The sequence below is a fragment of the Piliocolobus tephrosceles genome, chromosome 6 (genome assembly GCF_002776525.5).
Source record: "Piliocolobus tephrosceles isolate RC106 chromosome 6, ASM277652v3, whole genome shotgun sequence".
NCBI classification, from domain to species: Eukaryota; Metazoa; Chordata; class Mammalia; order Primates; family Cercopithecidae; genus Piliocolobus; species Piliocolobus tephrosceles.
Genome location: NC_045439.1, coordinates 34,792,926 through 34,820,241, shown reverse-complemented (window position 1 = coordinate 34,820,241; position 27,316 = coordinate 34,792,926). Strand labels below are relative to the sequence as shown.

At 41.6% G+C, this 27,316-nt stretch overlaps 1 protein-coding gene across 9 annotated transcripts in view; it reads left to right on the top strand.

Moving 5' to 3' along the window:
* The window catches only part of SIPA1L1 (signal induced proliferation associated 1 like 1), a 416,028-nt gene that overhangs the window by 378,357 nt on the left and 10,355 nt on the right, over positions 1–27,316 (top strand). For all 9 annotated transcript variants that reach the window (XM_026455910.1, XM_026455874.1, XM_026455879.1 and 6 more), the window contains 5 exons: positions 1,160–1,284; positions 3,984–4,102; positions 8,252–8,694; positions 22,238–22,477; positions 23,250–23,415. In XM_026455910.1, coding sequence (XP_026311695.1) covers positions 1,160–1,284; positions 3,984–4,102; positions 8,252–8,694; positions 22,238–22,477; positions 23,250–23,415 — 1,093 coding nt within the window. The remainder of the gene's footprint in view (positions 1–1,159; positions 1,285–3,983; positions 4,103–8,251; positions 8,695–22,237; positions 22,478–23,249; positions 23,416–27,316) is intronic.

Genomic DNA, 27,316 nt, shown 5'->3' with positions numbered 1-27,316 from the left:
TCCTGCCTTTCCGGTGTACTACTTGCTGGTTTTACCCATACATGTATCAGCCTATAGCAAGGAGACACCCACGAGCATGAGTTCCTCCAGGCCCATCTCAAGCCATCCTCCCACCTCAGCCTCCTGAGTAACTGGGACTGTAGTGGCCACCACCCCCGGCTGATTTTTTTATTTTACGTAGAGCCTGGGGTCTCACACTGTAGCCGAGGCAGGTCTCGACTCTTGTCCTCAAGTGATCCTCCTGTCTCTGCTTCCCAAAATGCTGGGATTACAGGCATGAGCCACTGCTCCTAGCCCCTGTTTGGTCTTTTATTGTGTAGATTATGCATAAGTTCATTAGTAACCACATATAAATTAGTAAATTTCCATATGAATGTTTAAATTCTACACTCTGGCACTTTTTCATGGGCTCAGTCAGTATTTAATTTGTTGATATTGCTAGTCAAGGCATATGCTTTAATTAAGCATGTATTATTATTTTACAAAGGGAAAAATAAAACTGGCTCACTAAATAGCTAAATATTCTTTCCAGAAATAAACATTTGCCTTTATTTTTTGCCAGTTTACCTGCTTCCAAATTGCCCTTCCCAGAGGCAGTTTAAAATTTATACAGTTTGAACATGGTTTCTACATGATCTAAATGATAGTAATCTTTGTATTTCAGACCACAAAGCAAGTTCTCAGAAAATACTTGTTCCAAGAACCACTGACTTAATGATTTAGTAAACTACAAAGTTAAGAGGAACAAACCTCCACAATATACCATTTGGAAGATATATATGGAGCATTAATATTTAGATTGTGAACTTTTTCTTTTGGCTGTGAATAAGTCTGAACTTGGCTGTACGAGGGCTTAGAAAATTTTGGTTTCTTACACTACATACCTTAGGTTAGCTCAGTACTAATGGCTTCCGCCCTCGTTGTTACAAGTTTGTTTACATAGCATTCATACCTTTTTGAGCAGAGTGATGTATATTGACCACAACATACACATTTCCACACCCACATAAATACAAACCAGGGTGTGTATACAAGTACAGACACGTAAGCAAAAACCAGTAGTTCCTGTCATTAAAATTTAGTTGATTACACCCAGGACTGCCTTCCCCTCATGGGTAAGGTCCCTGATGTTGTCTTTGCTTTGCGGAAATCACCACAGGTTTGGAGTGAGCCGCAGATCCCCGGCCTCCATTGACAGGCAGAACACCCAGTCAGATATCAGTGGCAGCGGAAAATCTGCACCTAGCTGGCAAAGAAGTGAGGATAGCATTGCTGACCAGATGGGTAAGTAATCAATTTCTACAAGAAGCAAGTTGCTTTTACAAGGTGACTTAGATCACCTCTTGATGATGTTATCAAAACATTGTTATAAAAGACAGCCCTAGTTAATAAATATGAATTAGAATTAAGTCTCTGTTAGATGATGTATAAGTGAAAGCAGTAAATAAGACCTAAGGGAAAAGGAATTCTAAGTGACCCCAAATTCAAAAGTGGAAAGGGGGTAAGAATTATTTTCAGCACCTAAATTAAAACACCAGACTACCAAACTAAGTGCCTTCCTCCTCCTTGTTAATTTGTTTTTGCCTAGAATAAGTACCTTGAGAGATTGCTTAGTATACTTAATGTCAAGTTAAAAAACAAGACTATGAACAAAGTGGGAAAGAGATACAATTATTGTTTAGTCATATCTGTAGCTTGCTTAGAATCTCTTTCCTCCCTGATGTGCTTTTAAAAACAATTCTTCTCACTCTGCTATTAAGCTGTCAGCTAAGGAAATGTCTTAGCAGTACGAAACAGCTGGGTAAAAGAGATTTGCATTAGCAAGCTCACGCCCGGATTTCTACTGCATAGCCCTTTCTTTCTATATATGTGTTGTTTCAGTGATACCATAACACTAGTTGATACAATAACATTTTGCCATGAAACAAGATTTTCAACACAGGAGCCTCAGGGATTTGGTACCAACGCAGTTGATGCATCATTAACTTGAATCTAGATTGTTAGACTGTTGGATTTTTTCCTCCTTTATTTAATCTCTAGTTGCATCAATGTAGGATAAAAAAGGTGTACATTTCAGGGCTGAAAAAGATAACCTTATAAAGCAAGACCCATCTGTTAATCTTCTCTGCAAATTCATTGTTCTGTCCTGTTTTAATGACTGTGCCCAAGTAAATGTACTAACCATGGACATAGCAAGGAGTGGAGATGTGTTGCACCAAGACAGGGGTTGAGGAAGAGAAATGGAGTTCTTAGGTTCTGAAGATATGCTTTGTTCCAGTAGCTTCAGTGAGATGTGCCTTGTTATTGAAGCCATCTGTCATTCTCCACTCTTATCCCACCCACCCCCACACAGAAAACCTGAGCATATTCTGATCTGCTTTTCTACTCTTGACAGAATGTTTTAAATCCCATATGTTTTGATACTGTTGAGATGGTAATGACACATGTGAAAAGGATCCCTTCTTCAGCATGACTTTAGCAACTTTTTTTGGCTCCTGGTGCAGGCTTTGAACAAGGCTGCCAGCAAGCCCTTTGTGAGGCGTGCAGTGTCATGCCTGCCACACAGAGTGAGAAGGGATGGAAAGGGTAATTACAAGGTTCTTCCTAGACCCCTGTTCATTCTCTCACACTAACCTCCCTCTGGTGTTTTTTCCCCTGCATCCACTTTACTTTAGTGGCATCCCACTCTTAACAGATAAGACTTAAAAATGAATGTAGGTGAATTTTTAAAACGTATTTGTTCATCTTTTTTGTAAGGTGTACCTTTTTTAAAAATAAGATACCCCTGAAGTCTGCCAAAGAAACCTTTCACCACAGTACAAGAGGTCCGGGGGGGGCCTTTCACCATTGAAAATCTAACCCTTCAAATAGAATATTAAAATAATTTTAAAAATAATTTTTGATATCCCAGCATTCCAGAAAAATAACCCAGCCTTTCCTAACTGGCACATCAGACGGAATCAGAACGCTTAGCTGGTATAAGCCATTCCAGGGAGAAGTCAAGAAAAATAATTGTTGCATTTTTATTGCTCAGTACCCAATATTGAGTATATAATGGGCTGACCTTTCTCTACTCAGTTTATAAGAACATTCTCTAATGACTTGCACTGATTGAGAATGTTTACGAGGTTCTTACTGGTTAGGCATCAGTGTGTTATATCAACAGGTACCCTCCTGACAGTGGAGACAGGAGTTTAGCTTACTGACTTGGCTCACTTATCTTTATGGCTGTTTGCTTTTCTGCCTCTGCTTTTGGAAATGGTTGAGAGTCAGAGTCAAGGAGTATTTTGCCCTGTCCTCTACGTGTTAGGAAGGGTGTTTCAGAAGCCCAGGATTCTTGCTGTTAGCTATAGTGGTGTTACGGAGGATAAATTCTTTATCTCTCACTTATGGAACCCCATCTTGAACGCCAGCTTGGAGTCCCAAAGGAAGCAATTGTTTTAAGTAAACTAGTTGCTGTGTGTCTTTTCTGTTGTGCTCAGCTTACAGTTATAGAGGACCTCAGGATTTCAATTCTTTTGTCCTCGAGCAGCATGAATATACAGGTAAAATATTTCCAAAGTGTCATGGTAAGTAACACGTGATTGCATCCATGCCTGTCTAGGTAATGTAGACCAAGCTAGGTTAGCCACACTTGGCAATGAATGAATTTCATAAATTTAATTCATATAATCCAAATTTTTCCCCCAAACCAAAAGTTGATTCTGAACTTTGCTGCGTTGTTCATGGCCTTTGGTTTGGTGGTACTTGGCTATGCTAATGTGTATGATGTGACAAGTTGTCACCAGCTGCAAGCTTTATCCATCAGCCACTTAAGTTTCTGACCTGCTGTCTATCATATAGACTCTTAACAAGCTTACTGCTGAAATGCAGAGTTTGCTGGTCAGTGAACTGAAAGATGCAATGGCAAGCCATCTTCATTTGTCACCATGTGCTTGTTTCTGCTTAGTGCCTGCACCATAATGTCCTATGCTGTATTCCAGAGCCAACATGCCATCTCCCAGCAGTATCAAAGGTACTGCCAGCTTTCCGAGAGAGCCCCAGTGGGAGATTAATGCGGCAGGATCCAGTGGTTCATTTGTCTCCAAACAAACAAGGGCATGTAAGTTAACTGTAAACTTAAAAACATATTAGATTCCTAGCAGTGTACCTTCCTTGCACTGTGAAAATGCTCTGCTCTTTCCTCTACATGGCCAAAGAGGAAGTCATTCTAGCAAAGGGTGGTCGTTTGCTGCCATGGCCTTGCAGTTTCTGCTGCTATGGCGTTTAGATTGCTTTGAGATAAATTGTAACTCCTCATTGCTGTGCTTCTGCCACACCCACAGGTCTGGTCCTCTGATTCAATCACTAACAATCCTGGAATGTTAGGAATGGAAATGTATTAGAAGTTGATTTTATTTGCTTACACAATTGCAAGCATGAGATGTGGTTAGAGTGTCAGTCCTGCTCCAACCATGGGAGGACTCCAACAGGACTGATGCTCCAACCATGTCTTTGACTCTGCTGCAGTAAGGAGGTATAGGAGACAGACAGCTTCCCCTGTGCTTCCTCTACCGCTTCTCCTATCTTTCACAGCCATACACATTTCATCCTTTTGCTATAGTAATACACAATTCCTTCTCACTTACAGTAAAATTGGGAATATGAGGTTATCATTCTCCAACCCCCCTCTTATCTTTTTTTTTCTCACTCCTCTTCCCTGATACTGCTATTGGGATGGGACACCCTCCCCATGCGGTTGATTTCCTTGGTGTGTCTGTTCACTGGAATGTGTATGTTTATATTCACGTCATTCTATAGAATGAGGAAATACTGTATTTCATGCTTACTAGTTCACTATGGAAGATGCCCAGAGAACTTTAAATGAGCGATGCATGTAAGTTTTGCTGTAGAAAAATGAATATTGAGCCAAAAAAAAAACAAGAGTGAGCATGCCCTGCACTTTGCTCTGAAGAAGAAGATTTGCTGAGGAAAATCTTTCTTTTTTTTTTTTTTAATTATGAGATGGAGTCTCGCTTTGTCGCCCAGGCTGGAGTGCAGTGGCGCGAACTCAGCTCACTGCACCCAGCCTACTGAGCAAAATCTTTCTATGAGGAAAATATTTACTGAGGCAAGTTGTGACAATGTGATATTGTCTCAATTCTACTTGTAAATGATAGATTATCCCAATTGATCTATAAATTTCTCCTCATTAATAATTTTTATACTGATTACATGGTAAAATAATATTTTGGACAGGTTGGGCTAGATAAAATATATTATTAAAATTAATTTCACATGTTTCTTTTCTACTTTTTAAAATTTGGCTACTAGAAAATTTAAAATTACATGTATAGTTCCAATTATGTTTCTGTAGAAATGTATTATATACTTTTCACTCTTGGTACATCTCAATTCAAACCAGCCGTGTTAGAAGTACTCAATAGCCACTCATGACTAAGGGTCACCAGATTTCCCAGCACAGGTCTGGAGCTAAAGAAGTTCTGTCCTATTAAGAATAAATGAAGGTTTTATTACAGCACTTAGTAAGTTGTTATTGAGGAAAACTAGAGTAACACCAATAAAGTAACTGGGATTGATTCTTTTTGCAAGGGGAAGAGATGTTTCACTTTGAGATGAAACTGGTGACTGGGTGTGGTGGCTTACCCCTGTAATCCTGGCACTTTGGGAGGCTGAGGCAGGTGGATCACTTGAGGTCAGGAGTTTGAGACCAGCCTGGCCAATATGATGAAACCGTCTCTACTAAAAATACAAGAAATTAGCCAGGTGTGGTGGCACACATCTGTAGTCCCAGCTTCTCTGGAGGCTAAAACAGGAGAATCACTTGAACCCAGGAGGCAGAGGTTGCAGTGAGCTGAGATCATGCCACTGCACTCCAGCCTGGGTGACAGAGCAAGACTGTCAAAAAAAAAAGAAAAAGAAAGAAAGAAAGAAACTGGCATGTCCTACTCCTGCCCTTCCCCTTAGCCAATGAAGAGCCTGCTCCTTCCTCTACCAAAAGACACACAAACACATGCACATACGCAGTTCCTTCTCTCTTCTTTTCTCTTAATCTCCATCATCCAGACTTCCTGCCTCCCTCTAATTTAAAATATTACTTTATTCAGATATCTTTTAAATTCTTATTTCTTTGGGGAACTCTATAAAATGTTCTTTCTAAGCATCTAAGCCAGCATATGGAAAGAGTTCCATACACTTTTTAAATTGAGATATAATTCACATACCATAGTATTTACCCATTTAAAATATACCATTGAGTGGTTTTTAGCAGCGTATTCAGAGTTGTGCAGCCAGCACTGCCTGATTCCTGGGCATTTTCATCACCACCACTGACTGCTTGTCATCCCCTTGAAGACCTAGACAGTCACCAGTTTCTCTCTCTGGATTTGCCTATTCTGGACATTTCATACAAATGAAATTATATAATATGTGGCCTTTTGAGCCTGGCTTGTTTCGCTGATTATGTTCCCAAGATTCATCCATGTAGCATGAATCAGTACTTCATTCCCTTTCATAGCTGAGTAATATTCCATTTTATGGATATACCCTATTTTTTAATCCATGTATTAGTTGATGGACATTTGGATTTTTTGTTTGTTTTACTTTTTGACTATTATGAATAATTCGGCTGTAAACATCCATGTACAATGAAACATGCATTTTTATTTCTCTTGGGTATATACTAACATAGAATTGCAGCTGTTTTCCCATAGTTACCGCCCCATTTTATATTCCCAACATTACCAACATTCATTATCATCTGCCTTTTTGATTATAGCCAAAGTGGCATCTCATTGTGGTTTTGATTCATATTTCCCTAATAACTAATGGTATTGAATATTTTTTGATGTGCTTGTTGGACATTTGTTTTTTGGTGTTTGGTTTTTTTTTTTTTTTTTTTGAGAAATGACTATTCGAATCATTTGCCTGTTGTTTAATTGGGCTATTTGAAGCACAAAAGTTTTAAATTTTTATGACGTCCAATTTATTTTTTTATTTTGTTTCATATGTTTTTGTTGTCATAGCTAAGAAACTATTTTATAACTGGAGGTCCCGAAGACTTATGCATGTTTTCTTGTAAGAGCTTTATAGTTTTAGCTTTTACATTTAGATCTTTGATCATTTGTGAGTTTATTTTTCTGTGTGGTAAGGATCCAACTTTATTCTTTCCTTTTTTTTTTCTTTTTTTTTTTTTTTGAGACAAGGTATCGCTCTGTCACCCAGGCTGGAATGCAGTGCAGTGGCATAATCTCAGCTCACCATAGCCTCAACTTCCCAGGCTCAAGCGATCCTCCCACCTCAGCCTCATGTATAACTGGGAACAGGCAGGCACCACCACGCCTGGCTAATTTTTGAATTTTTTGTAGAAATGGGGTTTTGCTGTGTTACCGAGACTGGTTTTGAACTCCTGAGCTGAAGCAATCCACCTGCCCTGGCCTCCCAAAGTGCTGGGACTAGTGCTCTTTTCACCTGACTTCCTAAGTGACCCAGACAATTATACCCCAGCTAACCCCCTAAACACCCAACCTCATATTAAACCTGAATGGTACTTTTTAGTTTCATATGCAATTCTATGATCTATTCCTAACAAACTAGGAGGCATATTAACACTTCTGTTATCAATCCTTATCCTGGCACTCATCCCTGCACTATAGGCATGAGCCGCTGCTCCAGTTCCAACTTTATTTTTTGCATATGAATATTCAGTTGTATCACCATCGTTTCATGATAAACCTAATTTTGTTCCCATTGAATTACCTTGGCACCTCTGTATAAATTTTACCTCAAAGCGTGTCTTAGAAGGCTGTCTCCTCAATAGAGGCTAGTTGGGGAAGGAGAGCTCTCTAGGAATAAGTCTTATATTCAGCTTTCTGTTTACTCTGAACAAATAGGGCTTTTAGAATTAACATGCTTTCTAATTATAATCCCTTTGGAAATGTCATTTCCTTTCTATTTTAATATACTAAAACTTTAATGACAATTTAAATTTCTTCCTTATTAGTATTGATACTTTAGCATAAATCAAATAATGAAAAACAAGATTAAAAAAAAAAAAACACGTTTCTAGTACTCTTTGCCACGGCTACTTCTGAGTGGACTAGAGTGACATAGGTTCCCTGTCTTACTGTGACTTGTCATTATTGGAACTTTTAGGCCTTCATAACTCGAAACTAATCACAGTGTCATTTCTGTTACTCTGTTGTTCAGGAAGCAAAACTTTACACTCAAATAAATCCTGCTTCTCTTGCAGTCTGATAGCCACTACTCGAGCCACTCCAGTAGCAATACTCTCTCCAGCAATGCGTCGAGTGCCCACAGTGATGAGAAGTGGTACGATGGGGACCGCACAGAATCCGAACTCAACAGCTATAACTATCTGCAAGGCACCTCTGCTGACAGTGGCATTGACACCACCTCTTATGGTCCCAGCCACGGCAGCACAGCCTCGCTGGGGGCTGCCACATCATCACCTCGCTCAGGGCCAGGCAAGGAGAAAGTGGCACCCCTATGGCACAGCTCCAGTGAAGTAATCTCCATGGCAGATCGGACTTTGGAGACAGAGAGCCACGGCCTAGACCGGAAAGCAGAGTCTTCCCTGAGCTTAGACATACACAGCAAGAGCCAAGCCAGCTCGAGCCCTCTGACAAGGGAGAACAGCACCTTCAGTATAAACGATGCTGCTTCCCACACAAGGTAACCACCCTTCCCGCTGTCTCTCCAATGCCCAGCACAGACCTAAGCCCAGTTCCCTGGCCTCAGCCCACTTTACTTTGCTCAATAGTGTATAAGAAAAAGAGGTTTTTCTGCAGTGACAATTATTTTTATATGTTTAATGTCTTTTACTTGCCTTCAAAATACTTTAATCCTGCAATTTTAGTGCATTATTTTAAACTGTGAGAAAATTTTGCAGATTCATTCTTTTTTAAGTTGGATTTGATTTTTTTTTTTTTTTTAATTTTCCTGGCTACCACAATTTGAGAGGAAATTTGTAATTTTGTAATGTTGGTTTTTGGTGAGTGATAGGGAATATATATTGGGACAAGCTTTTGAAGACTACATTTTAAAAATATTGACCATATTTTTAAAAGAAAGGGGTCTTTTCTGAGTAACAGAGCATCGTTTATGATGCCAAGCACGTCCTTTATATGCCTCTGTAGCCGAGAACCTCACTTACCTGATATTTGCGTAGTAACTTTTTTTTCAGTAATTGGCTCCTGGCAGCAATGGGTTGAGAGTAGGGGATGTCCAACACAAACGTGTAGCTAAAATTAGACACACCTTTCAGAATAGGAAAGTACACATTCCCCTGTATCCTTGGAGATCACACCTCTAGATAAAGTAAATACTATTTGTCAATTCCTCTTGATTTGAGCCTAAAATCCCAAATGTGACAAGATCCATATAGGGAAGAAGGAGTCCATCACTGTCTTTTTAGGCCTGTTAATCTGTGTGTGCTTTCTCCTTTTACCTTCAGTTGTTGTCAGTCATTGATCAATGTGTGAGAGCATCTAGCCTTGCTATCTTCTGGGTCTGTTATGATTATGACCTCAAGAGAAATAGTAAAGGCTGGGCATGGTGGCTCGCACCTGTAATCCCAGCACTTTGGGAGGCCGAGGGGGGCAGATCACTTGAGGTCAGGAGTTTGAGACCAGTTTGGCCAACATGGTGAAACCCCATCTCTACTAAAATACAGAAATTAGCCGGGCATGGTGGCGGGCACCTGCAATCCCAGCTACTTAGGAGGCTGAGGCAGGAGAATTGCTTGAACCCGGGAGGCAGAGGTTGCAGTGAGCCAAGATCATGCAGCTGCACTCCAGCTTGGGCAACAGAGTGAGACTCTCAAAAAAAGAAAAAGAGAAAGAAAGAAAGAGAGAGAGAGAAAAGAAAAGAAAAGAGAAAAATAATAGAGAGGCTTAATTTAGTTTTTATTTTTCAAATGGAAATTCAGGCCCATAATCTGTCAGTAAACCCCAGATAACCTTAAGGAGAGAGGACATCCTCTACTTAATTTCTACTTAATTTAGATTCCTTTCACTTGACCACCTAAGTATTCTGTTTTCTCATGGAGTTTCTATCGTTACTTATCATTGAGTCTCCCTTCATTTAAAATGTCAGGCCCTGTGGTATGAAGCTGAAGCCTTTCACGAGTGTTGTTTCTGTTTACTGCTACCACATTGCAGATATCAGAATGGTGGTGATAGGTCTGGAAACTCCATGGCTTCCAAGCAAAATGAAATTGGGAAAGTAGTCTCAGTATTCTTGAGTACTATGTATTCTGTTCCACAATTAAGATAGTAGATTGTTTGATGCAAATGGTGTAAGAGATGTGTTTGCCAAAGTAGAATAGGAAGTGGGCATCAGATGCCATAACCATATAGACAGAATCACACAAGACACTTGCTGGCTGTTCTTGGCACATCCCCATCTGAGTAGATTGTGCATTGACTTAGAACATTTTGCAGATCTGAAGAGTTTCTCTCTGGTTTTTAAGTTTAGTTTGACTCCTATTTCTTTGGTTTTCAATCCGTCATTTTCAAAAGAGGGCACCTTTTTTTAAAAATATCTTCCATCTGAAAATATTTCTGTGGTCCAGTGTGATGGCAGAAGAAAGTTGGTTATAGAGATCTTGTCTCAAATGGCATCACCATGGAGTGAGGTTGGAAAGAGCTGGGCCCCTGAAACCAAAGCACAGAATGTGCGGCTGTCCCATTATCTAACAGATCCCAGGGGATCAACAAAGCTCCCTGAAAAAAGCACCTGAGTTTGCATTATCTGAATGTGCTGACTGGAGCTGCCTGAAGGCCTCAAAGGGTTATCTAAATTTTCTGCTTCTAACTAGAAGAATGCGGAATCATTGAAATCATCCTTTAGAAATAACTCTCCTATTGAAAGTCAAACTTACTAGAGAAGAGAAGAATGTGGCCGTTCAGGGAGGGTGGCAGAGCTTCTCACCCACTCATTTGTTGAGTCACATTCACATTTCTAGACTGTGGTAAGTAGGGATGTTTTGAGACTTTGGTATGTTGATCTTGGCAGAGTGAGTTGGATAATCAGAGCTTTAGCAGCCTGCCTTTTCTGGAGGAAAGGGGACTTAGCCACCAAATGCACATTGCTATAGAAAAACTAAAATCACAGCAAATTAGAGTGTTTGTGTCCTCAGAAGACAAGAACAGCAATTAATGTAGAGATGTCTTGACAGTGCTTAAAAGAGCTTGTACCTGGGACTCAGTGACAAAGTCTAAATTACAGTGATTAAGTTTCACTGCATCTTTCTGGCTGGGCTCCATTCCTACCTCCTCTGTCCTCTAGTTTCCCTCTTGATGATCGTGCAGATTTTGTGTAGCTCCTCATGAGAGCTGCATTAATACAGGTTGGTAATTACATAGAGTTGCTATATTTGAATGTCATTACACATACTGATAACTTTCTATAACTAAAAAAGTCTATCACTTGCTCTAAATTATTGCTCCCTAGAATATATGTGTATCTGTGAAGCTTGGAAATTTAGGGAGAAAATTTATTTTATTTTATTTTTTGGTAATGGCTGTTTCACTTTCAAATCTTAAAATGAACCACTAGAAAAAAAAAATGATTAGTGGTAAACCTAGGAGAGGTGAAGATAGTAGTAATTTAAGGACGTTCATACCAGCAGCATTCATTTTCTTCTTAGGGTTCTGGCCTTGGCAGTAGGCAGTGCCAGTTTGTGTGGCAATCAAGGACCTCCTCAGTCAGTCCAAAATGCTCTAGTCCTGCTGACCAATGCTGTTTCAGATGTTGGAGCTTAATTTAAGACCACACATGAGAAAGCTAAAAACCCTACCTCATGCTTGCACATAGACATCTCTTCTGTAACTGACTGACCTGACTTGTTTTGGTGTCCACGGTTGTTAGCCCGCCACTCTCCAGGTCTCAAAATTGGCATCCTCTTGCTTCCCTAAGGCCCCCTCAGATACCTGTAGCCAATGACTACTCACTTATGTGATCACGTATACCTTTTTACTGCCATCCAGTCAGTACAAGAGGATTTGTCACCCAATATGTTCATCCTAAGTATATTTGCATAGGCTGTGCCAACATGAACATAATAGATTGATAACTCAATACATGCCAGTGAGCAAATAGGAATAACTAGCTGGGCACGGTGACAAGCGCCTGTAGTCCCAGCTGCTCAGGAGACTGAGGCAGGAGGATCATTTGCGCCCAAGAGTTAGAGGTCAATCTGGGCAACATAGCGAGACACTGTCTGAAAAAAAACAAAGAAAGAGTAACTTTTCTTTTATGTTTTTTGCCTGATGACTCAATAAACCAGTTCAAAAGTTACATAAATCCTCAACTCCTGGCTCCTGGAAAACCACTATTTTGAAGGTTGTTGTATAGATGCATCAGTATTTGCACAGAGCTGCAGTGCTTATGGGTGTAGTTATGAGAGCATACACAGAGTCCTTGTGTAGCATGAAGTCGTAGTAAAGTCATGTCTACATAAAAGGTTTGAAACTCTACCAAGTATGACAAGGAAGAACTTCAGAACAGTTTCTTTGCAAATATCAGTCAGGATCTAGATATATGTTGGTCAGTGTCTGACATTATCACTGGAAGAACTGGTTAAAGACCAAGAAAAATGCCTGCCCACAGTTGCCAGCACAGTTCAATTTCATGAATGTGCTTTTTCTAGTTGACCTAATAAGTTAACTGTTCTTGCCACAAAAGCTGTGTTTCTTGAGAGTTGAGGAAAAGAAAGCCTTCGTATGTGTGGTTTACATTGAACATTAGGACTACCTCAGGCTACTCTGGCACACTGGGCTGTCTGTGTGCCTCCGTGTATGCCCTGGTGTGTTTAAATTTTGTTCTCTGCACCCTCGTTGTCATCCTATGTATGTGAGAAATATGCCTTCTGTCTTTGTTTGGAAGTTACTCAGTTGTCTTTATCTGTAACATTTCCTTCTCTAAATCTTTTCTGCCTGGAATTTTTTTTTTTTTTAAGTTACTAACATTTAATTGCCTCTCTTTTATATTTTTTCCTTATGATGTGAATGTTATTTTTCTGAATATTATGGACTAACTCAGAATTTGAAAGTTCAACCTCTGAAATAACAAAACCAGAACTTCTCTTAAGAGATGTGGTTAGCTCTATTTGCCTTAGCCTAGATTGTGGGTATGGATCATTTTAATTGGCAGTTTTTGCTTTGTGTCACTGTACACAGTGAACATTCATGATTACGTAATATCTTGCTGTTTCACAGCAGAACTCCAGGTGATCTGGCCTAAGCAATCTTGGCACACCTCTTCCAGCTTTTGGGGGGTGAGTAGTTATTTTATCCAGAACCAGTTACTTTTAGTAACCTCAAAGACTGAAAAAGAGAACCACCGAGGAAGAAATTTCAAGTGAACCTTGAGAAAATGAGCCCTCTGTCAAGCCACAGATGCTTGATGCAGATCTCACCAACAAAACATTTTTTTGCTTTGTTCTATGAAGCAACTAATCCATTCATTCAGTTGATATAGCAAGCCCAAATTCTTCCACGTGTCATTAAATCATAAGGCCAAAAGGAATTCAGAAAGGACTGAGAGCCCATTCTTTGTCATATGTAAAGCATTCTACCAGGATGAGAATTCATACAATTGCTTTATTGGGGGGGGGGGGGGAATTAAAAAAAAAATCAAAAAAATTTTCAACTTCTCTCCCTCTCTCTCTCTCTCTCTCTCTCTCTCTCTCTGTCTTTTAAGACAGGGTCTCTCATTTTGTCACTCAAGCTAGAGTTCAGTGGTGGCCCCGCAGCTCACTATAGCCTCGACCTTCTGGGCTCAAGTGATCCTCCCACCTCAGCCTCCTGAGTACCTGGGACTACAGGCATGCACCACCATGCTAAGCTAATTTTTAATAATGTTGTAGAGACAGGGTCTCACCATGTTGTCCAGGCTGGTCTCATACTCCTATGCTCAGGCAGTCCTCTCACCTTGGCCTCCCAAAGTGCAGGAATTACCAGCATGAGCCACTGAGCCTGGCCCATACAACTCTTCTAAATAATTTCAGTATAAAATAAGTCCTCTCCCTTTTCAATATTTAATTCCATTCCTCTAGCTACAGCTCAAATACACAATTAAGAGAGAATAATTTTTTTTATGAGCTGAATGTTTTCTCAACATGAAGACTTTTGACATCTAAGATTCTGAGAACATGTGGTTGGCCCTTTTTGCCTTAACCTGGTTATTGGACATAGATTATTGACTATAAGGTGTTCATTTGCAAAAAAAGAAAGAAGGAAAATTTGGTATAGCTCTCTACCCCCAGGCAAGTTGAGAGAGGAACATAAGGAAAATAGATTTGGAGCCTGAGACCCTGGTTCAAGTCTCAGTTCTACCACTGATCAGCTATGTGTCCTGTGGCCAGTTGTACCATTTCACCTGGCTTGTCCCTCATCTGTAATCTAGGAGATGGCATATTGGCCATGGAATACACCATAGGATCTTAAGGTGCACAAATTAAATAGATACAAGCACATGGTGACACATGTAGATGGCTTACTATTGCATCTTTCAGTTCACTGGCCAGCAAACTGCATTTCAGCAGTCAGCTTGTTCAGTCTACACAATAGACAGCAGGTCAGAAACTAAGTGACTGATGGATAAAGCCTGCAGCTGGTAATGTGCCATGTCATACACATTAGCATAGCCTAGTACCACCAAACCAAAGTCCTGTTCCACCTACTAAATGGCTGTTTTATATGTTTGTTGAAAATAAAAAAGATGATCAAATGTATTGCAGACTGTAAATGTCATTTTAAGACCAAAGGTTTTTTGTCATTTCCTTTTGTAAACTCTTCATCACCTGCCTTAACACTTTTCTAGTGACTTTTCTTTTAACAGGCAGGTATCTCCCACAGCTCTTAGAACTACACTTTGTGTGTTTCATCCTATAATCATATTTTCTCTTCTCAAACTTCCGGCTTTTTTTTCTTTATCCTTTTTAGATGCAAAACCTGCACATGACACTCTTCTCAGCTATGCCCAATAAAATGATAATGTTCATAGATATCTTGTTAGCTCCTGATTAAATAGCTTAGCATTTCAGGCTTTTCAGCTTCTGGTCCACAATGATCCCTGAGGCTTCTGCTGCTGCATATAGCTAGCCACTCATTTCCCTATGCTGTATGTGTTAGTATGCCCTTATACTGTTAAATATCTGCATTTTATAGATGGACAATTTTTCTTTACTGTAGTCACTTGGATATCTTCTTTGTCAACTTCATCATCCCTACTTCACTTGTTTGTTTTCCCCCCAGTCCTTTGGAATTAGTGTCTTCTAAATTGTGTTCCATACTCTATTGAATAGAGTACAGAATTGGCTAGTGCTGAACACAGTGGGAGGAGTCCTCCTTAATCATTATCCTCCACATTATCTGTCACCCAAAGGCTTGTTATTTGTACAAGCAATCACAGGAAACCCGATCAGCTCTCCTCCCCTTGGTATTAGACCAGCATTCAGCCTTTGCCCAGATTTTGCCACAGCCATTTGACAGGTGACTAATTGCTGCTCTCCACTTCCTGAAAATATCATCTTTATCAGGCCAAGCTTGTCTAAAACCCCCTTGCCATGCCTAAATAGTAGATGACTCCAAGTTTTCCCATCAGCAGCTTTCTACAACACAGACAGTGGCTGGCAGATGTTTTTCACAGGATGTGATGGTCTCAGTGACGATGCAGGAATTCACAATGGTCTCCTCAGACCTCATAGGTTCAGCACTCAGGGCCTTTGATTGATGACATTCAGGCTTCCCAATCCTGGGTGGCTCATCGCTTCACAAAGTCAGCAAATAGATGTAGTTCCTCCTTGTAAAGCAGCACCCGCTGAGAGTAGCATCTTTTTTGCAGATTGGTCATCTAGCATCCCCTCCTATAAAGCTTTGCCATAGCTGGGAATGTAAAATCACCAGGTTGCAGCACATGTGGTCCGTGGTTTCATTTGAACATCAGGTCAAGATAAGAAGTTTGGACAGATTCAGGCTGTCCCAGATCCTCGGTGACCTCATTGCCTCTTTTCTTTCTTTCTTTCTTTTTTTTTTTGAAACAGTCTCGCTCTGTCACCATGCTGGAGTGCAGTAGCGTGATCTTGGCTCACTGCAACCTCTGCCTCCTAGGTTCAAGCGATTCCCTTGCCTCAGCCTCCCAGCCTCCGGAGTAGCTGGGACTACAGGTGCATGCCATCATGCCTGGCTAATTTTTTGTATTTTAGTAGTTGGCCAGGATGGTCTCGATCTCCTGACCTCGTGATCTGCCCACCTTGGCCTCCCAAAGTGCTGGGATTACAGGTGTGAGCCACTGCACCCGGCCTCTTTTACATGGGGTATCATGTACTTGTGTATCCTCTCTTCCTTTTCAAAATTAACATCCTGACATGGCCAAACAGAATCTAAGATTGTTCCTTTTTAGGAAAGGAGAAATGCCCTATAGCTTATAGAAAAATTAAAGTTAGTAGTTTCTTCATGTAGAATTTAGAGACACCTTGAGTAAATTTCTAGTGATTCCAATTTGACCATACTCAGTTAAACTCACTTCTTATACATTCAGAAAAGTAATAGATATTGCAGTTGTTATTTCCTGTTGTATCTAATGCTCTTTTGTTAGATATTATTGGTTCTTTCCTTCTTATGTAATTCCTATGAAGAGATTTAACTCTCTGAGTAAAATGAAATTGAAGCCTATTAAATTAACATGAAATTTCCAGGATAATGAAAGAGCCCAGCCACACAGCTCACCTTAAAAAGTATGAAGCTGATAGCTTCATGTTAGTTGTATTGTAATTTAATCCACTTCAGAGATTCTTAGGTGAAGTGCATAGGTGCACATCCCTTGATACAGTCTCAGGCCAGTGGGTCGGTCAGGCAGCTGCAAGGAGCCCACCCACAGCTGTGCCCAGAGACAGACTCATTTTAGAGTGGGAGGAGTTGAGGGGCTAATGCAGTATTTCTTCAACCCAAAAAAACATGAGAATACTTTGGAAGTGTATTAAAATACAGATTTCTAGGGCTCCGGAAGGTCTAACACAAGCCCAGGATTCCCCAGTTACATCAGTACATACAGGTGGCCACATTCTGTGGCTTGAGAAACACTGCTGCCACGACTTCACCTTCTTCATCTAGACAATATGGAACTGGATTTTGACCGTCATAACAGTGTGTATAATTCAGCTGGATGTGAGTGAGCAGTAGGCCTCAGGTGCTGTGAACACTTGGAGGATATTTTACCTAATCTTCCAGGCATCATTCCTCCTTTACTAAATTAAATATCTAGGATTGGAACACAAGAAAGTATGCTTTAGAAGAGCTCCCAGGTGATGCTCACAGGCCCACTGAATTAGAGGCCATGTGTGCGAAAGTGCACAGTTTCATGCTGTGAGTTGTGTGCATTAAAGAAGAAAGCCATACCAGTGGATTGTTCACTTGTTTCTCTCATACCTTTGTGCCTAAATCTAATCAATTGTTAAGTGGGGCTGTCTCAGTTATAACCACTAGTGAAAAGAAGTGCACTGGCATTTCACACCTGGAAGCTAGTGTCAGCCCATTGTGTTCATAGATAAAACCGGAATTGGGGTTGATCTTATTTAACCAGTTATCTTTTTAAGAATACATGTGTAAGCCAGGTGTGGCCATGCGCACTTGTAGTCCTGACTACTTGGCGGGCTAAGGTGGAAGGATCCCTTGAGCCCAGGAGTCTGAGGCTATAGTGAGCTATGATTGCACCACTGCGCTCTAGCCTGAGCCATGGAGCAAGATCCTGTCTCAAAAACAAAAACAAAAATTAAGAAAATCATAGCCTTATTTTGTCTGTTTTGGGACTGAATATAAATGGAATCATACTATCTGTATTAATTTGTGTCCTGTGTCTTTAAGTCAACATTATGTTGCTAAGATTTATCCATATGTTGCAGGTAACAGTAGCTTATCTCCATTGCTATATTATATTTACAGTGTGAGAATATAGCAGCTCATTTATCCACTCTACTGTTGATGAACATTTGGATTGTTTCCAATTTGGGATATTCAGAATCTTTGTTTTTTCTTTTTCCTCTTCTTCTTTTTTTTTTTTTTTTTTTTTTTTTTGAGATAGAGTCTCATTTTGTCACCCAGGCTGGAGTATAGTGGTGTGAACTTGGCTCACTGCAGCCTCGACATCCTGAGCTCAAGCGATCCTCCCACCTCAGCCCCCCAAGTAGCTGGGTCTACAGGCACACGCCACCACACCTGGCTAATTTCTTTATTTTTTATAGAAACAGGGTTTTGCCATGTTGCCCAGGCTGGTCTCAAACTCCTGAGCTCAAGTAATCTGCCCACCTTGGCCTCTCAAAGTGCTGGCATTACAGGTGTGAGTCACCGTACCCAGCCAATACTAAGAATTCTTGTACATGTCCTTTGGTACACAGACATATGTGTTTCTTTTGAGTTTCTAGGAATACAATAGCCATGTCAAGAATATACGTATGTTCAACTTAGTAGAGCCTCTGAACTAGTTTTCCAAAGTGGTTGTAACAAGTAGCACTCCCACCAGCAGTGTATGAGAGCTCTAGTGCTTCACATCCTTTCTGGCACTTGATATTATAAGTCTTTTTAATGTAGCCATTCTGGTAGGTGTGTAGTGGTCCTTCATTGTGGTTTTAATTTGCATTTTCCTGGTAACTGATGATGTTGAACACCAGTGTTTATTGATCTAGGCTCACTGCAACTTCTGCCTCTCAGGTTCAAGTGATTATTCTGGCTTAGCCTCCCAAGTAGCTGGGACTACAGGTGTGTGCCACCACACCCAGCTATTTTTGTGTTTTTAGTAGAGACAGGGTTTCATCATGTTGGCCAGGCTGGTCTCAAATTCCTGACCTCAGGTTATCTGCCCGCCTCAGCCCCCAAAGTCGTGGGATTACAGGCATGAGACACTGCACCTGGCCTATTGTGGGACTTTTTAATATCAAAATAGTTTCAGATGTACAGAAAAGTTGCAAAGACAGAGTTCTCATAAACCCCTCACCAAGTTTCCCCTGTTGGCGTCATCTTACATTAGCGTAGTACATTTGTTATAGCTTGAGAATCAGTATTCCTTCAGCACTTTAAATATGTTATCCCACACTCTGTGGGCCTGTAAGGTTTCCACCAAGAAGTTTGCTGCCAGATGTATTGGAGCTCCTTTTTATGTTATTTGCTTCTTTTTTCTTGCTGCTTTCAGGTATCCTTTCTTTATCCTTGACCTTTGAGAGTTTGATTAATATATGCTTAAAGTAGTGTTATTTGGGTTGGACCTTTTTGGAGTTCTGTGACCTTCTTGTACCTTGATATTTATATCTTTCTCCAGGTTTGGAAATGTTCATTATTCTTTTGAATAAACTTTGTGCCCCGATCTCTTTCTCTCTCTACATCCTCTTTAGGGCCAATAACTCTTAGATTTACCCCTTTGACAGTACGGGCACGGTGGCTCACGCTGGTAATCCTTATCTTTTTGTGAGGCCAAGGCTGGCAGATCACCTGAGGTCAGGAGTTTGAGACCATCCTGGCCAACATAGTGAAACCCTGTCTCCACTAAAAATACAGAAATTAGCTGGGCATGCTGGCGGGTGCCTGTAATCACAGCTACTTAGGAGGCTGAAGCAGAAAACCTGGAAGCGGAGGTTGCAGTGAGCCAAGATAGTGCCACTGCACTCCAGCCTGGGTGGAGATTCTCAAAAAAAAAAAAAAAAAGAAAAACAAATTTACCCTTTTGAGTCTATTTCCTAGCTCTTGTAGGCATGTTTCATTCTTTTTTATTCTTTTTTCTTTTTTCTCCTGTGACTGTGTATTTTCATGTAGCCTGTCTTGAGCTCACTAGTTCTTCCTTCTGCTTGATCAATTCCATTGTTGAGAAGCTGGTACATTTTTCAGTTTGTCAATTCAATTTTCAACTCCAGAAATTCTGCTTGATTTTTAAATTACTATTTCCATCTCTTTGTTAAATTTTTGATAGAATTCAGAATTCCTTCTCTGTGATATCTTGAAGTTTATTGAACTTGCTCAAGGACAGGTATTTTGAATTCTCTGTCTGAATTCTGTGTCACTCTGGGATTGGTCACTGGTGCCTTATTTGGTTCATTTGATGAGGTTATGTCTTCCTGGATGTTCCTGATGCCTGTGTACATTCATCAGTGTCTGGGCATTGAAGAGTTAGGTATTTATTCCAATCTTGGCAGCCTGGGCTTGTTTGTACCAGTTCTTCCGGAGAAGGCTTTCCATGTATTCAAATAGGACTATTGTGATCTGAGCTTGTGATCACTGTAGATGTATCAGCACTAGGGGGCGCCCTCAGTCCAGGAACGCTTTAACTCTCACCAACTCCAAGAGGCACTGCCTTGGTGGGTTTGGGCAAGATAAGGGAGAATTCTCTGGGTTGCTAGGCAATGTCTCTTCTCTCTTCCCTCTCAGAAGTAGTCTGTCTCTGTGCTGGGTTGCCTGGAGTTGGGGAAGGTGATTCAAGCACTCCCATGGCCACCACAGCTGGCACTGCACGGGGTCAGTCCTGAAGATAGCACGGTATTGGGTGGCAGAACCAGCTGGGACTCAGCTTCCTCCCACTCTGGCTGAGAATTCCCCTCTGACCCAGAGCTGGTCTAAATGCTCCGTCCGTGGGTGCCAGCAAAATTCTGCTCAGTGTTGTGCTCTACTGTGACAGGCCAGCAGTTGAGTTCCAGTGCAAAGTCCCACACCCTCTCCCTCCCTGATGTGCACAGATTCTCTCTCCAAGCTGCTGTGCCAGGGGTGGGGGAGGGGGCGTAGGCGATGCAGGACCATCTTTACCACCCTCTTCAGTGACTCTTTCCCCTTGATATGATGTGACAAGCAGGTACTGTGATCGCTCACCTGATTTTGGATTCTTATGAAGGTGCTTATTGTGTGGATAGTTGTTCAATTTGGTGTTCCTGTGGAGGGACAGTTGTTAGAGGGTTCTATTCAGTTATCTTCCTCCCCAAGTCAATGTTGATACAGTATTATTAACTAAAGTCCATACTTTATTTAGGTCAGGACCGTTCATTTTTGACAAATGAAAGTGCCATTGAGGAATGCTTTGGGACCACATACTATTGATTAAACCTCAAGTAAAAATAACTGAAAGTCTATTGTAGCAAGAGTGAGCCATCTTTGGTTTCACCCCATGCTGGAGAACTCAGAAAGGCTCAAATAGTGTGGTCCTGTGAGACCACTGGGCAGGAAGTATGAAAATCCTACAGTTAAAGGCCTTCTACCTTTAATATGAGTTTTAGTTAACTAAAACTCTCATACCTTATTTTGAAAATCCTGCCTTTTTCTGTTCTGGAATTCTTGAAACCCCTACAATTTGGAGTCTTTAGTCACGTAGACTTTAGTTTTATTATCTTTTTGATTTTTGAGATGGAGTCTCTCTCTGTCACCCAGACTGAAGTGCAGTGGTGCGATCTTGGCTCACCACAACTTCCACTTCCCAGGTTCAAGCGATTCTCCTGCCTCAGCTTCCCGAGTAGTTGGGATTACAGGCACACACCACCATGCCCAGATAATTTTTTTTTTTAGAGACGGGGTTTCACCATGTTGGTCAGACTGGTCTCGAACTCGTGACCTTAGATGATCCGCCTACCTCGGCCTCCCAAAGTGGTAGGATTAAGGCGTAAGCCACCACATCCAGCCCTAGTTTTGTAATCTTTAACTGATGTTTGAAATATATTGATGAGCAGGCTCCAGAGCCGATACGAATGCCAGCTGCCATGGGGAGGGAGCGCTCCCTGTGCCCATTGGCCTTGGATGTGAGTCTGAAGAGCCGTAGCCCTGATTCAGTCTCCTCTCCCTTCCTCAGCTTGGTCCTAGAGAGCATCATCACAATCCCTAGTTGTGAGGAAAGCAAGACAGAGGCATGGAGATGGTAGACCTTTTGCTTCTCTTTCTCCTGTCTCTTGCCACTGCCAGACTTCTGTGACAAACTTCAGTGGTGACAGTGTGTTTGAAAGTGTTCCTGACAGTCTTAAGTATTTTTACTTTTTAAAGTGCAGACTAAGCACTAGTAGCCATCTGTCATTTTGAGAGCAGACATTTAAATTATAGTGAGAAAGCCAGGAAGGCCAGCCAGCCATCGCTGTTAATAGTTCATGAAAAATTAACTGTTGTTCAACCCAGCCATCACCCGTACCCCGGGCAACACTTTCATAGCTGACATAATGATCCTGAGATACACATGTCTTTGCCCTGCTTCTCCTCAGTACCATGAGCTCCCGACACTCTGCCAGCCCAGTGGTTTTCACCAGTGCCCGAAGTTCACCTAAAGAAGAGCTTCATCCAACCGCCCCCTCACAGCTCGCACCGTCCTTCTCCTCCTCCTCCTCCTCCTCCTCTGGTCCTAGGAGTTTTTACCCTCGCCAGGGCGCTACTAGCAAGTACCTAATTGGATGGAAAAAACCTGAAGGAACCATAAACTCCGTGGGGTTTATGGACACGAGAAAGTAAGAGTTATTTTGCTTCCCTTACTGGTGGCTTGCTTTTAACATGATGGAGAACAGAAAACCTTGGAGTAATCTCTTACAACAAAAGAGACCAGGCTAGGGGGTTGGGAGGAGTTGGTCTGTTGGTGGGATTATTATGTTTCTTCGTAAGTAATATTTTTTTAAATTATTTCTCTGCCTCGTTCCTTAAACAAGATGTATTGCAAAATGTTAGGATTTGAGAATCTTAGATCTCAAAAGGAGTGTGTTTGAAGGATACACTTCAGAATAATTGCCCCTCTGGTGCTAAGACCATACTAGTCCCTTTGATTATATTAATCACAGCCTTCCTGTGTAATTCTTAACTAGGCCAGTAGGCACCAGAGGGAATATTAGAAAGTGAGTGAGTACCCCTGAAAATAAAGGACTTTTTGACAAGGTAGTACAGCAAAACATTAAATGATTCATTCAATTATTTTGTTTTCATTTGTGCAAAGGTTGCATTTTAGATGTATACCTTATGGTCTCTTAGTAAATCTGTTGCTAATTTTGGCTTAGTAAAACTAATAGCTTTCTTTAAAAGAGTGACTTATTCATCAGATTTTGTTTTGTGTTTCAAATTGGTTTTATTTCTTCAGTAAGCATTTATATGAGTAGATTCTGATATAAGCAGAAGTAATTATCTGTTTCTCCACATAATATTTCTCTATTGACTTACATTCTTTAGAGCCTATCGTGCCCTTGAGCCAACCTTGTTGAGTTGGTATCTGTCATCTCTTCCCTTTTTTTCCAGGCGTCATCAGAGCGATGGCAATGAAATAGCCCACACCAGGCTGCGTGCCTCAACCAGAGACCTCCGGGCATCTCCTAAGCCAACCTCCAAGTCCACCATTGAAGAAGATCTAAAGAAACTAATCGACCTTGAAAGCCCAACTCCTGAATCACAGAAGAGTTTTAAGGTACAAGACAGAGCTCAGGGTAGATGGCAGTTAGAAACAAGCCAGACATGATGGGGCTGTTAACCGTAGTCATGCTTTCCAGAAAGTGAGTCTCACTTCCTGCTATCATCCCATTTCCCTAATAACTGGTCCACAGTGTTTGACAGTGCTCTGTCCCTGCAGCCACGTCTCATTAGTCATGGTTTCTATTAACATGGTCCTACCCTTGCAGCTGTTTATTCTTCTACTGTATCCTGCTCAGAGTGCATGATTCCCTGAACATCACTTAGGCGATATGACTTCTTGGAATCTGTGCAGAGACACCTCTGGCTCCTCTGGAAAGCTAGAACGTTTTCCATAAGGGTTTTACTGTCTTCTGTCCGGAGGGTCCTCCTCTTCTCAGAAATGGCCCCGTTTGCTCCTGACCCTGTCTAGCAAACCTACTGGCCATATATGGTATTCTCTTCACTCAGAGAAACTGCCTGATAGACAGTCACTCTCATCGCCACACCCCCAAAAGTAAACGTGCAGCTGCTGCTTCAGTCCAGAATCTAAGTCTACCCACACACCTTCATTACTTTCCAAACTCTCTTGACTTCATAAAGCCTTCTATTTTATCTCAGAATTTCAGACTGTAAATGTCTTCTCTAAAACCCAGTCTCTCTGCACCAAGTCCTGAATACCTGTCCAGCGTGTTATGTTTGTGTCACCCAGACCTTTATGTGACCACGTGGAAAGGTTTGTGTACTTGTCTCAGCTTGTAGGACCTTTGGAAACTCAAATTAAGGCTCTCTCCTTTCTTGTTCTATAAAGTGTGGAGTCTCACACCCCTGAGGATTGGAATGGGTGTTTATTGAGCTGGGCCTGAATTTATGTCACTCGGAGTATAGGTATTTCTGTCTGAGGTCTTCTGGGTCTCCTAGGAGAAGGAAGTGCACCCCCAGAAAGGTTATGGCTGCAAACTTTGAAGTTTTCTGTTCTCTAGGTTCTTAGGTGGATGATTTGTAGTCTATTTGAAGAGACTGGAAAGCTTTAAGAAGGACCTTGAGAATTGAATTGATTGAAGTGGAAGCTAGAATATTTCCTAAACCACACACCAGCTTCACACTGTGATCAGAGTGCAAGAGGCATGGCGGGTGGAGCAGCTGTGTGGGGCTGTCGCCCTCAGGCTTCCCCAGCACCATGTCTCTGTGTGTGTGTGTGTGTGTGTGTGTGTGTGTGTGTGTGTGTGCGCGCGCGCGCGCGCATCTCCCCAAACCAGATAAACCCCCTAAACCTAAAAAATCGACATTCATAGGAACTGAATGTACCCCCAAGGACCACTCTAGAATTTCGTCGAGAAATAAATGATTTCTTAACATGTTTATGTTAATAAATCATTGTACAGATGTAGCCACTCTTGATTTCTGTAATTTCCGTCTCATAAGCCAGCACTTAACAGTTCTGACTCATCATTCAGGGCACAAATTGTTTCCTTAGCAACCTTGCAAAAGATAGTGCTTGAAACTTCTTTCTTTATCCATCAAAACCCAAAGAGGTATATTAAAATGTTTCAGTACCAGTTTCAAAATAAAAATTATTTCAGACTTTTCTTTTGAGTTTAAAGGGAAATAAAACCTGCTCTGAGTGGAGTTTTTCTTCCAACTCCTAGTTTAACATTTTTGGCAAGGGGCAGGCTCGGAGCCCTCATTCTTCTGATTTACTTACGCAGTAGAAATAATTGAAGGCAAATGTTTGATTTTGTCCTTATTCCAGGTCTTGGCTTTTATTTCCAAAATGAATTACTTTAGCATTCCTATTTGAAACAGGAGTGTGCTTTCTTTTATGTTGTGACTGTATTACTGTGAGACTCTGTGAAGAAAGTGCTTGTGCTGGCTAAACCATCACAGCAGGAACTGGGAATAGGCTCAGGTTTTCTCTCTCCAGTTTCATCTTATTTGAGCAGGTTTAGTTTCAGATGAGTTAGCTTAGCTCCCTTTGTCTTCTGAGAGTCGTCCTCTGAATGATGGAAGCTCTGCTGTGTCAGTAAGGCTGGCATGCCCTTGAGAGGTCTTCCAGGCCACTCCTGGCTCAGGGCTCCAAACCACTGCCTCAGACTTCAGGATACTAGGTGTCATGGCCAGCTTTGGGCTGTGACACTCTGAGGCCACTCATGTGCCACACTGGTTTTCCTGGATCGCCAGTGCTACCTATGAGCTTTTGTTCATATTGAGTGGCAGGGTCACTCCCAAGCTCGTTTGCCAGGAGAGCAAGGACCTCAAGAACAGTGGCAGAGCAGCAGCACTCTAAGAAACCTCACTGGCAAGCAGAGATGGGATAACCTTATTTTCCCCAAGGGTGGCATACAGTCTGACAAGTGAACAGACAGTTGTCCTGTGCCAGTGCTCTCAGGTATATACCAAAGGAGGAGACTTCATGTGGCTCCAGTAATTAGGAAAAGCTTCTTGTCAGTGCAGGTGACACATGTCACTAATAACCAAGGGCACTGAAAAGAATGAGAGAACAGGAGACTGGCATGAAGCAAAACGTCACTTCTCTAGGCCCCGTTCCTCAACTGTGAGATAGAGGACCAGAGATCAGTGGTGCCCAACCAGTCTTAAAGCTCAGGAAGCCTTTTTTTTTTTTTTTTTAAATCACACATGGAACCCCATTATATAGAATTCAGACAGCAGAGTTTCTCTTATGGGAGGGATGGGATGGCCTGGACTCCTGGGTCCCACTTGAACCTCTCCATAGCAGTGGTGCTGTAAGGAACCTTTAGGGCCTCCTTGGAGCACAAGTTAGAACCAGCCCCCTTCTCGAATGTCCTCTGAAATCCCTTCCAGGTGTGATCCCATTTCCAGTGCCATCCCACTCCACTGTGATTCTTTCCCAAGGGCTGGTAACACCAGGCAGCGCTCCTGGGCGATCCCAGGTACAACCTGCAAGGCAGGCAGGGGCTGCTCTTGGGAAGCGGATAGTTCTGTAAACCTTTAAGACTGAAGTTGAAGAGGATGGGGCGAGGGGCCATCTCAGCATTCTTGGACAAGGCTGTGTTCTCCTACCTTTTAATGAATGAGCAGAACACCTTTGGGGTAGGTTGCTTTCTCTGCTTCCTGCCCTGCCTCCCTTCAGTGCAGGGTGTTTTAGCTTTTCATAGGGCACACTGCTTAAAGAAGCTCTTCAAGGTAGCTGTTCATGGCCTTGAAGCATATTAACGTTTCCCAAAGAGGCTGGAACTAGAATTGGCGGAGGATTTCACACCTGTAAAACTGTCAGGGTGGGGATACTGGAAAGGAAATCCCTTTACTAAAACCAGGGGTGCTGAAAACTATTTAGCAGCAGTTTTTCCGTACCGAAATCTGAGATCTGACCTGGCAGGCAGGAGCCTTATGTGATAGTCCTAGAACGTTGCAGGTGGAGATGTTTTATTTGGTTTTGTTTTTAATCTGGTTTTATTTTTTAAGAAAATTACAGTTAGCAAGCCATGTAATGGCTCTAATGCTCACTCTTCTCCACAAAAAGAGAAGGGAAATTGTCACTTCCATTCCAAGTTCTCTCTCTCAAAGCATTTATCACAGCAATTTAGTTTCTAGACAAGTACATATGTACTTTGGATTTAATTCATCGTGAATTTTTTAAAGTGAATGTAATTTTTACCCAGTTGGTCACACCTTGGGTGTATTCACAATGTGTTTGATTAATAATCTTTTGGTATTTATGCAGCAGCTATGCATACCACATTGAGGGTAGCCTGGACCTGGTTCACCCCTGGCTAGTTGAGTGGAAGCATGCTAGGCCCTGTGTATCCACAGTGTGTTTCAGCCCACTAAATGGAGCATTTGCTAAATCATTCTCTGTCTGCCCCTTCAAAGTATCATGGGAAGTCCCAGGGTGGCTTTCAACCAGTGGTGACAGCCTCCTCACGTCTTCACCTGTTCTC